The following is a 12,917-nucleotide window of genomic DNA, read 5'->3' as shown; positions in this document are numbered from 1 at the left end:
CTTGGTAGCATAATCACTAACTAATAAACTACCTTGCTTAAGATCCTAAAACTCTTCTTCTTTCTTCTCACGAACTAAGATCAGAAAGAAACTTTGGTAAAATGCATCCAAAAATCTCTCCCAGGTAATAGGAATAGAAAAAGTCTCTCTCATCAATCTCCATCAGCGCTTTGCCTCACCAGTGAACATAAATGCAACTAAAGTTACCTTCTACTAATTTTCAACTTCAAACACAGTTAAGATCTCTTCAATCTACATAATTCAACTTTCAGCAATCATTGGATCAAGACCACCCTCAAAATATGAGGGTTCGCCTTATGGAATTTAGATATGTTACTAGCAATGGTCCTATTACATGTAGTTTGATCATCAATTGGGAAATGATGATAATTATTCTATTGCAGATGCACTTGTTGACCTACAATATTAGTCAAATCCTGAATGGCTTTAAAAAGCTTCGTAAACTTTACCTTAGTAGAGGCATCATCAGGTCCCTCAGCAGATGACTTTCTATGTGTCATATTGCCTATACAAGGAAAATAGTTGCTTAAAGTAAGATAAGTGAATCCTAAACTAGCTAAGGTTCCAAGTTTAATTTTAGAGAATACCCTCCTCCAAACCCTTAGTTTTAGTTGTATGGGATATTCATAGGATTCTCTCTAATACCACCTGTGACGTCCTGATGCCAATAAGGGCATCAACGTCCAAAAGAGCAGACAAAAGTAACTTAATTACATTACAGTGGAAATTCACATCCCATAAAAATGTACAAATGTTGTATCCTAAGGCTAATAACGCTATTAATTCCTAAGTACATTAATCAAAGGTAGCCTAATTTTACGAATACTAGGCTTTAAAAATTTTCAAAATAGACAAAAGACTGGTCTCCGTTTCTATTCCTCCTAAAAAGAATCTAGGTAGGGCTCTTCAGGAAGGCTCTTAAAGTTAGTATCTAGGGGATTTTGATTTAGGGTGAGTTCCAAAATACTCGGTAAAAAAAGTAGTAATAGAGTTGTACAAGTATGTTTAAAAACATTCATTAATGCATAATTTAAGAAATTGATATTTGAAATATATTTTACCAAGTATAATATCATTTCCATACTGCAATATTTTAATAACAATATTCAATTCAATAATTAAAGGTGCTCAATACCATATTCAATAAGTTTACAGAACATACACACACACAGGACTAGACACTTCTTTGAGGTTTTAATTACAATTTAAGAATTTAATTTAGGTTTCATTGATTACAAACCTACACATGCAGCCGCTTACACTTATTTCTAAGGACGACAAATGAGACACCAACTAGCTATGAGTGGGTGCGCAATCAATCAATATACATAATATAGTGACGTGAAATATATGTACAATCTCTCAAATCTATTCAATTTTCATACCTCATAATTTCACCCTAGTTGCCATAATTCATCTCTTGTTAAAGCATGATATCAATTAGTCTAAATTTCTAAGGAAAACTGAATAGTAGTTCCAACACAGAACCCAAAACAAGCACCCATAACCCAGTGGTTCCAAAAACAATATCAATTATTCCTCCTGGAAATTCAAATGAATCAGATTTAGCTAGATTCTAGGTTGATTAAATTCTGATTCGTCTATTTTCGTCTTAATTTTTATTTGATTAATTTCTAGGTTATTAATTTGACCTAAAATTTTAAATCATATCCTCAAATTTTTTTAATGGTATGTTTAATAGAGTTATATTTGTTATTTGTTATTTTTGAGTTGATTTTATTTGTTATTTTAAAGTTCTTTTATTATTAAGTTAATCTTATAATTTTACTCTAAATTTTATTTTATTTTTACCTACAATCCCAAATTTCGACTTCATTGTGCTTTCCATTCAATTTTTCAAATGCTCATTCTACTTTAGTCTGTTTTAAGCCATTTCAAAATTAACTTCAATTTATCAAAATTACCAAATTGCCCTCCACCATTGCTTTCCCGAGGGAATTTTTCCCCTTGCTCGTGCCCGTGGCACGGTGGGCATCCACGAAGGCCTCTCGTTGTGCATATGCCTGTCAAGTCAGCACGGCTTGCCTGGCCAGCTGCACAGGGCAGTGGGCCCACAAGGCATGTGTTGAGGTGTTAACGAGCACCCTCGCACACATCCGTATGTGCATTTGGGCGCTCACTTTTATTGTACGCGATCCTGCGCGTGCTGACCCTTTCAGCACCAAAATATGCTCGGCAAAGCCTCGTGATCGCTTCCGCAGCATACTTCGCGTGTGCAATATGCTAGGGGGAAGGGATCATGCGGGCAATCCCGAGTGCCTAGGCTATAAATGCTTTTCAATCCTAGCATTTTGGTGCCTCACACGATTAGTAGAGGCAATTTTGGCCTCTGTTGGTGATTTCTGTCCCTTTTTCCATTCCATTTCAATTCAGTTTTCATTCCAATACATTCTTACAAATTAATTCAACATCATTCATCATTCCAAACATCATAAAACAACAACTTAAATATAGAAAAATTCTCATGAATGCAGACACACCACGTTTATGTTAAAACCATTATCACAGCTTCAATTTATTAAAATTTTATCGATCTAAAGCATGTCTAAAATCCAATACTTGAAATAACTGGATTACCATTCATCTTACCTCAAAAAAGATGATTATTTGGCCTTAAATGCATGAGTAGAAGAATTCAGAAATAGAAAAACTAATTTGCAACTCGCTTGGGTAGCAGTTGCAGAAGCAGTTGTGAACTTTTGGATTAGTTTTTTGTTTTAAGAGTCATTCTACGCCTAAAATTGTTTCCTAATATTCCTAAGATCTTAATCTTTTCATAGGCTACTTGAAATTGAAGAAAAATTAAAGATAGAAAAGGAATTGGAAAGGAAATAGGAGGATTACACGTTCGAATTGCGTCTTCGGGTGCAGTAGAGGAAATGCTTTAGACCGAAGTTTATTGCAATTTTTTTGGGTTCTTGTAGCTGCTAACAGGCATGTTTAGATACCAAGGAAAGAATGAAGGATGCAATATAGGGGAATTAAAGCTTACCTTAACCAAAAAAAGGTGAAATCTCCTCCTACAGACTCGCACCTCTCCTCCTTGCGTGCTCTAGTTTCTATCTTATTTTCTCACTCAAACTTCATCTTCTGATTTCTCCCTAAATTGTTTATTTTTCACTCCTAATCGTCTAACTCTCTCTTTCTCTAATCGAATGGGGAAGAAAGAAGTCAAATGGAAGCTTTTAAATTGGATTTTTAGCAACTATTGGTCCTTAAATTGCATTCAAGCAATCTTAGCCATTATTGTCCAAGAGTGGCTGATAGCATGTAAGGGAGAAAGTTCGAGTTTGACAATTGGCTGGGCAGCTGGCCTCCTCTGCTAGGTGGCCAGAACACCTCCATAAATGAGTTTACGTGGCGTCAAGTTGGAGCCAAATCTGGAGGGTATCAGCTAGCAGTTTTGCTATACGTGGGAAAACTTTCTGCAAGCTAGTAAGTTATTCCACCCATATGCTCGCGGGCAAGGCACGCACACGATGCCCTCACGTGTGTCCACGACCACCCACTTGCAAACTAACACACATTCCTCTGTGTGTTTGCGATCTGTCAAGCTTACAGGCATGGCAGATGGAATTTCTCGCATGCCCACTACCTGGCATGCCCGCAGGTTGGCAATCTCATTGGTGGGGGATTTAAAATCCTATGGTTGTCCTGATTTAAAAAAAAATAAAAATAGATGTATTTTTTAAATTAAATAATTAAAAACGAATAATTTTCATTAACATTACAATAACACATGTGAAAATTAACTCTTTTATTGATTGTTTGAATTTTTATAACATTGGTTGTTACATACAACAAGTATACATGATTAAAAATCTATTAAATTCAATTCTGTCCAATTTCTAAGCCTTTCCCAATGGTTTAAACCATTTGGACAGGCAACCACAATTGATTTTAAAACCAGATTACCAACCATTCTTTAACTTGTTCAAACTCAGTGAAAAAGTGATTATTTTTCAGTTTAAAAACTCCTTTCTCAATAGACATCAAGGATCACTACTCGATATTCTTTCAAACTCCTATGCAAAAAGAATTGGTTTAAAGCTTCAAATATGGCTCTAAAATCACTTCGAGACCTATCAAAATATTCAGACTTCTCAAGTCAATATGAGCCCAAGAATTTGGGGAAATTTTTCAATTAAACTGGCTATTGCTTGGCTAGTTCGATATTCCTAGGTGTTTTACTACATGTAAACTATTTTTAGAACTCAAAATCTAGCTTAAATGGAATTAAAAAGCTAAAAAAAATCATGAATGAAGTGTCGAGTTCGACCACTTACCAGAAAGGAAATGGGTTGTCTAAGACCTGGCTTAATTTCTCAATATCCAACAAATTTTCTGGTTTCTAGGTGGTCAAAAATTGTTTCCCATCCACAGTGGTCACTCTCTCACTATTTTTGTTTCCTCTTTCTCTTGAATTTTGGCTCACACAGATGAGCTTATCTCCTGTTTCGGGTTTTTTCTGCCCATTGAAGCGAAGAAGAAGAAGAAGGTCAACATTTTCAAGGGCAAGGGAAACCATAAAGATCCGGGCCATCGATCTGCATGCAGTGTTTCTCAGTCGTTTGATTAGATTTATTGTCGAGGGCATTTTCATAAAATTTCTTGCATTTTAAATTTCGACTATTAGATCAAACCTGTATGCAATCTGGGTCGTTGGTTTCCATCTTCTAAACTATTTCCCACGTGCATCACAGTCGTTTGATCTTTGATAAGGAAGATCGTGACTGTTGATCGTACATGTCTCTACTTTTCCTCCGTGCGATCCTGAGCCATCAAAGCTCTATCATGAGAAATCGCGGTTGTCCAAAGTGCTTTCCTCTCATTTAGGAGATCAAATCTCAGCCATTCGATGGAATGTGTCACCATCCTCATCGTCCATCTTATTTGTCTCTCTGCAGCACGCCCGTGAAGCTTCCACACGTCTTACTCGGGTATGTGTATCAGCTTTTGGAAATTGCGTAGACCCCCAAAAGTGGCAGTTTTCTTCATTTTGTTCCTTATTTCAATTTCTTGATTTAAAAAGGCCCCAAAAATGTTGAAAATTGTACTTTTAGCCCCTAATTTACCAGATTTATATTTTTAAAAGGAAGAATTTAAATTTTCATAATTTTTGGAGTTTAGTTACATAATAAACATGCATCACTTAATTTAATTATGATATTTTCCATCGTTTAAAATTTAAAAGGTACAATACCATGTTTATAATTTCTCCCCTCCTAAAACAATTTGGTCCCCCAAAGTGATACACTAGTTATAATAACTGAGGAAATATATCTCGTATAGTGTCTTCATGTTCCCAAGTAACTTCTTTTCGAGAATGGTGTTGTCTCAGTACTTTGACCATAGGGATGGTCTTGTTTCTTAATACTCAAACTTGTTTGTCAAGAATAACCACTGACACCCCTTTATAGATTAGGTTTTCCTCAAATGGAATTGTCTCATATTGCAGCATATAAGATGGATCTGGGTGATATTTGCGTAACATGGACATGTGAAATACATTGTGGATTCTTGCTAGCTTTGGTGGCAATACTTGCCTATATTCAGAGGCACCAATTTTTTCTAAATTTTAAAAGGTCCTATGAAATATGAGCTTAGTTTTCCTTTCTTCCCAAATCAATGATGCCCTTGAGTGGTTATATTTTCAGAAACACATTATCACCAACATCAAATTCTAGAACTCTTCTATGGTTGTCAACATAACTCTTCTGTCCACTAAGCTGTCTAAAGATTCATTTTTATTAAGGCAACTCTTGAGTTTGTTTCCTCAACCAATTTGGGTCCAATCAATTTATGATCCCCAACTTATTCCCAATATATTAGAGATCTGTAGGCATACCAGTACTAGACTGAAAACTGTTGTTCTAGGCAAATTTTACCAGTAGTAAATGTTCATCCCAATTTCCTCACAACTCCAAGACATAAGCCCATAGCATATCTTCCAAAGTCTAGATGGTTCTTTCAGATTGTCCATCATTTGTGGGTGAAATGTTATATTGAAAGATAAGGTGGTACCCAAAGCTTGTTGGAGACTTATCCAAAATTTGGAAGTAAATCGAGAATTTCTATCAAAAATACCGATATAGGAATGCCATTCAAAAGTCAAAACTCTTGCCATAATACAGATGCTTTTCTCGCTTAAAGCATCAACTACAACGTTTCCCTTGCTTGGATGTCTAGAAATATTAAGTAATAATCTTTTAAAAGATCCATCTGCCAACGTTGGCATATATTAACTTCTTTTTGTTTGAAGAGGTACTTGAGACTTTTGTGACCGTTGTATATCTCAAATGTCTCCCCATAGAGATAGTGGTGTCAAAGCTTAAGAGCAACAATGACGCGGGAGGGTATAGGGAGGATCAAATCAACTCTTGAAACCCATTAAACGTATGTAATTTCAAAACTAGAACCAGTAAAATAACCCCTCCCTCTAATTGAATCTACAATCCTAAAAGGAACACAAAAATAAAGACTAGAAAAAATAAACAAGGAAAGGAAAATTATCATGGACTAATCGATAAGTTGATCCCCAATTCTTTACTTAACAAGACTTTTGAAGACTCCTGTTTTCTAAAGAACTTGAAGAAGATAATTTTAGCAAAAATATTAAAAGACAAAAAGCCGAAACTCTCAAGAATTCTCTCAAATTTATTCTCAAATGGTGTGTTTACATCCTAGGGGTAAATGTCTAATTATAACATTTCTTGGGCGATATAAATGAGTACAAAATCTTGAGATAGTTTAATAAAATAATACCCTAGATAAAATTTTATCTTAATCTAGGAAAATTACATAATAAAATAATTATTTTATCCCAAATAAATTAACTAAATAATCCTAAAGAATAGAAATATAATAAAATAATAAATCAATAATCTAATGTTTATCCCATGTGAATTTCATGTAAAACACATAAGGAAATTAATTTAGGCATGCAGTATTTTTAATTTAAAACATGGTTAATTAAAAAATGGGTCCCAAAGCCTCTAAAAAATTTAAAATAATAAAATAAATAATTATTAAATAATTAAAAGGGGGAAAGGGGGCCAGCTGAGTTTGGGCTACTTCGATGGGTAGGGCCGACCGACCAGTCCACCGTGCTGTAGGGGAAAAGGCTCAAAAGAGTCGTGGGCTTATGGGCTTGGGCCGTCCAAGGGCCCGTTTGCACGTGGTGCATGTGTTTCGTGTGGGCACCCGTGCGTGTTCGTGGATCATGCAGGCTAAGCCGCATGTCCAGTGCACGTATGGGCCTCCTCCTCGGGTGTGGGCTTTTTTATAATTCTTCAAGTCTATTAATCATACTTGGGTCTTAAGCCTTCTGGCTTGGACAAACTTGACCCATCTCTTGGAATAATCCCAATTAGAAAAGTGTTTAAGGATGAAATTACTTTCTTATTCTAGGCGTCCCTCATTGATACAAGATTGCATCTTTGGAACTAATTCTAGGCTATCTACGATCACATCATCCCCACCTTCTTCGAAAAGATTCATCCTTGAATTTGGGCCTTCATCATAGGAGAAAATATTAGTGATTACAATAGGAAGCATGTCATACCTCCCTAGCTTGTTTTTTTTGTTATTGATACATGTCATGATTTGATTCATAATTCCTCCAGGATCTGGATCAAATCTTTATAGCCCACTTGCCATGGTAATTATCTATAAGAGGAAAACAGTACAATTTTTGCAAAGAGTGGTTAAGACCAAAATGAATCTCCCTGTAGGTAAGTACAATTGAACTTCCTTTTCACAAGAGATATCCCTCAACATTCTCTCCCTGTCATCAGGACACTCCCCTATTTTCTCTCTTTGATTTTCTCGCAATTGACCATCTTTAGCTGTCTACTGGGCATCCTTTATGCTCAATGGGCCATTGACTTTCTCTACGACCTTCTTTATCCCTTCCACCCTTCTTGAGTATTCATAAAAGGACAGTTTAATTTTGACCTAATCTTCATGTGCCTCTTTTGATGATAAAGGTGTAAAGACATGATTTAGATTATCCTTTCGTATTGAATATTGATTGGTGCGGCCTTATTACCTATCTATCAAATTGCCAAGGTCTTCCAAGTATCAAATGACTAGCATGTATAGGTACAATATCATAATATATCTCGTCGTGATATTTTTTGATGGAGAATAGTACTATGACTTGCTCGGTAACTTGGGTTTCACCACACTCATTCAACTACCATAGCTAGTAGGAAGCTAGATGTTTGATGCATGTCAACCCTACTCTTTCCATAAATAGAGTGCATGCCATATTAGCACAACTACCACTGTCAATGATCATTCCACATACCTTATAATTGACAAGAAATCGTGTGTGAAAAATATTCTCCCTCTGCTTGTTATATTCACTCCTACTTGCAAATTGAGAGCTCTTCGCACAACATGGACATTACTCATAAGTGAAGTGATGAATTGAGACATAGTGTAGTACTTATAAGAAAGATTAGTGAAAAGAATACATTCTCTCCCTCACATTCCCTCGTGTTTAACTTGCAATCCCTCAATTGACCACTTCATCTATCGAGTTGAACGTTCAAAATCGAAATTACTTGAATCAGGTTGGCACATTAGTCCTTACAACACAATAATGAACCCTAAAGGATTCTGATTTCTACTAAAGCTCATAAAGAAGTACATAGAAAAAGAAATGGTGTGCCTTTTGTGTGTTAAACAACTTGTAATAATTAATCGCTTAATTATGCAATGGAATAAGTGTAAAATAATAAAAGAAACATAGATCACGAAGAATGACAACTCAGACTGATGCATAGGGATTTGATCAATCTCAGTGGATATAATTAACAGGTGTATCTTCTTATACTACCCCAAATTTTTCGGCTATACTCTATGACCAATCAAGTTTCTTTATACAACATTGATGCAAATTACAGAATGCAACTCAAAAATTAAATGTAGATAGTTTGCGGAATAAAAGCAAAAGTTTTCGCTCACACCATTTAGGCAACATACTTTGCCTTCGATTTCTCAAAGGATTTCCAGTCACCAATTAGGTGGCTATTCTATTTTTGTGATGCAAAAAGCAAACAATGTACCAATTGCCTTATGGGCTACAATTGGGATATTTTTGGTTTTTTTATACATATGATTTTTTTTAATAATAACACAAACTACTTCAATTAAACGGATAAATATAAATTCAAGAAGGATGCAATACGAACAAATAAAAAATTAACTTAAATTTTGAATGAAAAAAATGCTAAAGCAAATAAAAATAGATTTGGGTTTCTAGGAGCCAAAGCTCTGATACCAGATGACGCGGGAGGGTATGGAGAGGATCGAATCAACTCCTAACACCCACTCAACATATGCAATACTGAAACTATAATCGTTAGAATAACTCCTCCCTCTAATTGAATCTACAATTCTAAAAGGAATACAAAAACAAAGACTAGAAAAAATAAACAAGGAAAGAAAAAATATCATGGACTTATTGATAAGTTGATCCCCGCTCCTTGGCTCAACAAGACTTCTGAAGACTCTTTTTTCCTGAAGAACTTGAAGAAGCTAATTTTAGTAAAAGATTAAAAGAAAAAAAATCAAAGCTCTCAAGCATTCTCCCAAATTTATTCTCAAAGAGTGTGTTTATATCCTAGGGGCCTTTTCTAATTATAGCATTTCCTAGGCAATCTAGATGAATATAAAATCTTGAGATAATTTCATAAAATAATAAGCTAAATAAAATTCTATCTTAATTTAGGATAATTACATAATAAAATAATTATTATATCCTAAATAAATTAATTAAATAATTCTAAAGAATAGAAATACAATAAAATAATAAAAAAATAATCTAATGTTTATCCCATGTGAATTCAATGTAAAACACATGTGAACATTAATTTAGGTATATAGGGTATTTAATTTAAAACATGGTTAATTATAAAGTGGATCCCAAATCCTTTAAAAATTTTAAAATAATAAATATAAAATAATTAAAAAGGGGAAAGGGAGCAAGCTAGGTTTGGGCTACCTGAATGGGCCGAGCCAGCTGGTCTACGGGGGCTGCGCAGGAAAACACTCACGGGAGTCGCGGGCTGGTGGGCTTGGGCTATCCAGGTGCCTGTTTGCACTGGGTATGCGTGTTCTGCATGGGCACGCGTGCGTATTTGTGGGTCGTATAGGCTGGGTCACATGTCTGGCGCACGTTTGAGCCTCCTCCTCGAGCGTGGGATTTCTTACAATTCTTCAAGCCCATTAATCGTACTTAGGCCTTAAGCCTTATGGCTTGGACAAACTTGGCCCATCTATTGGAATAATCCCAATTAAGAAAGTGTTCAGGGATGAAATTACTTTCATGTTCTGGGCGTTCCTCATTGATACAAGATTGCATCTTTAGAACTAATTCTGGGTTCTCTAGGATCACATCAAACAACTATAGTAACTAATTCTAGATCATGGGTCGAATAATTCTGCTCATGGTTTTTTAGTTGCCTTGATTCATAAGTAATAACTTTGTCATGTTTCATAAGAACACATCCCAAACCTTGTCTTGATGCATTTGTATAAACTGCATAACCTTCAGAATCACTATGTAAAGTCAATACTAGACAATAACTAGTCGGTGCTTGAGTGCTCTGAAATCGTTTTCACACTCACTAGTCTATTCAAATTTTATTTCCTTCCTGATAAGATGAGTAAGGGGAGCTAAAAGCTTAGAAAATCCCTTAAAGAATCTTCTAAAATAACCTGTCAATTTTAGGAAACTTCAAATCTCTGTAATTGTGGTGGGGAGTTTCCAGTTCACGATAGTTTCAATCGTTAAAGAATCAACTATTATCCCATCTTTAGAGACTATATGCCCTAGGAAGAAGACTCGTTCAAGCTAGAATTCACATTTGCTAAGCATTGCATACAACTTCTCTCTTAGAAGGATCCCTAATACACACCTCAAATGCTTGGTATGATCATCTTTATCCTTAAAATATGTCAGAATATCATCAATAAATACAATGATGAATTTATCCATGTAGAGTTTAATACCCAATTCATCGAATCCATAAACACTACAAGTGTGTTTATCAAACTAAAAGGTAAGACTTGAAACTCATATTGATCTTACTTGGTTTTAAAAGTGGTCTTTAGAATATCCTGTACCTTGATCTTAATATGATGGTAGTCGAATCTTATATAAATCCTGAAAAACACACTGGCATCCTATAATTAGTAAAAAAGATCATTAATTCTTAGTAATGGATACCTGTTCTTGATGGTAACTTGATTAAGCGTTTGGTAGTTAATACACAACCATTGAGTACCGTCCTTCTTTTTCACAAATAAGGCCAGTGCACCTTAAGGAGAAACAACAGGGCGAATGAATCCCTTGTCTAAGAGTTTCTATAATTGCTTCTGTAATTCTTTCAATTCAGCTTTACTCATTCGATATGGAGTGGTAGAAATTAGTTGTATGTCAGACAACATATCAACTAAGAATTCAATCTCACGATCTGGTGACAACCCTAAAAGATCTTCAGCAAATACATCAGAAAATTCTCGAACTACAGGTATTTCCTGAAGAGAAATCTCTTTGGAACTCTTTCCTATCATAGTAGTTTTATAAATGATACCTTGGTTAATAATTGTTAATTTATTTTATGATTTTAATTTAGAAAGATTGCAAATTATAAATCACAAGAGTAAATTAAGAAGTAAAAGGTTCTTCATTATGGAATTGGAATACAAACCTTCTTGGCATAACAGTCTATATGTGCATGATAAACTTCTAGCCAGTCCATTTCTAGGGTTATATCAAAGTCTTTCATCTCTAGAAGGATTAAATCTACCTCTAGCTCCCTTCCTGCTATTTCCATTACAAATAATTTGTACATACTATTTGAAATTAAAACAACATCAGCAGGAGTAGCAACCATTAAAATTTTATCTAAGATGACAGGCATGATACTCAAGCGTGATGCAAATGTGGGTCATACGAATGAGTGTGTGGCAGTAGTGTCAATTAATACATGTGCAGGATGCTTAGAAATAAATGTACCTTTGATTACTTCTACAGTGGCTTCTGTATCAGGTGCAATGAGGGCATAAACTCTGCTCTGATTCATTGGTACTGCTTGTCCTCTGAGCATTGGACACTCCTTAATCTTGTGTTGGGTAGTCCCACACTTGAAGGATGCATTGGAAGCTCGATAGCAAAGTTGGTTGCCATGATTCTTTCCACAATGAGGACAACTTGTGGTTTTACTTATAACAGGAATAGATCTAGTGGGTTGAGGTGGAGTAACTCTAGGCCTCTTATCAAGAGGAGAAGAAAAAGGACTTGCCCTCTTCTGGGGCACAAAAGCTTTGGAACTGTTAACAAAGGGTGCAACACTCTTAATCAAACCCTCTATCACAATTGCCTTTTCCATCAAGGCTTGGAAGTTATTCAGCTTGAACATGCCCACTTTGTCATAAATATATGGCCTCAAATCTTCCTTGAACCGTTGAGCTTTCTTATTCTCATACGTCATAACATCTGGAGCAAACCTACCAACCTCTTGGAACTTCTCTCCATACTTATCTACAGTCATATTCTGATGCAGGAGGATATGGGGAGGATCAAATCAACTCCTATAACCTGCTCAATGTATGTAATACCTGTAACACCCTAAAATCTTTGTATTCAAACATGGTATTTTAACACTTTATATTTTTCCAAGCGTTACATCCTTTAACAATTGATTTAAATATCTATCCAAAATTAGAATTTACTTTGCTTATAAATGCTTTTAAATATTTAATATTTTATTTTATTTATTTTTTTTTATTGCGATTTTTGTCAAAAATTATTTTAACTCTTTAAATACAATAAATCAAAATATGAAAAATGGAAAACAATG

The 12,917-nt window shown here is 35.1% G+C and overlaps 1 protein-coding gene across 1 annotated transcript; it reads right to left on the bottom strand.

The window, feature by feature from the left end:
* Positions 1–395: 395 nt before the first annotated feature.
* LOC148241975 (uncharacterized) lies at positions 396–12,608 on the bottom strand. The gene is made up of 5 exons (XM_088210340.1): positions 12,074–12,608; positions 11,766–11,878; positions 11,179–11,238; positions 667–679; positions 396–526 (listed from the first exon to the last, which is right to left on the bottom strand). Exons 1-5 carry the CDS (start codon positions 12,606–12,608, stop codon positions 396–398), a joined length of 852 nt encoding a protein of 283 aa, XP_088066466.1.
* Between the last annotated feature and the right edge of the window lie 309 nt (positions 12,609–12,917).

The sequence above is a fragment of the Carica papaya genome, chromosome 8, assembly GCF_054855325.1.
Source record: "Carica papaya isolate Zhongbai chromosome 8, ASM5485532v1, whole genome shotgun sequence".
NCBI classification, from domain to species: Eukaryota; Viridiplantae; Streptophyta; class Magnoliopsida; order Brassicales; family Caricaceae; genus Carica; species Carica papaya.
Note: the sequence above shows the minus strand (reverse complement) of the source record. Positions and strands in the feature narration are given on the sequence as shown.

Bases quoted from the DNA above. Each gene is read 5' to 3' on its own strand.
- LOC148241975 (XM_088210340.1), bottom strand. From the start codon at position 12,608: ATGACTGTAGATAAGTATGGAGAGAAGTTCCAAGAGGTTGGTAGGTTT. The intron at 11,879-12,073 runs GTACATTTATTT...TGGAAATAGCAG, and splicing joins CACTGTAGAAGTAATCAAAG to GAAGGGAGCTAGAGGTAGAT. The intron at 11,239-11,765 runs GTTTGTATTCCA...TACTAATTATAG, and splicing joins TAGACTGTTATGCCAAGAAG to GATGCCAGTGTGTTTTTCAG.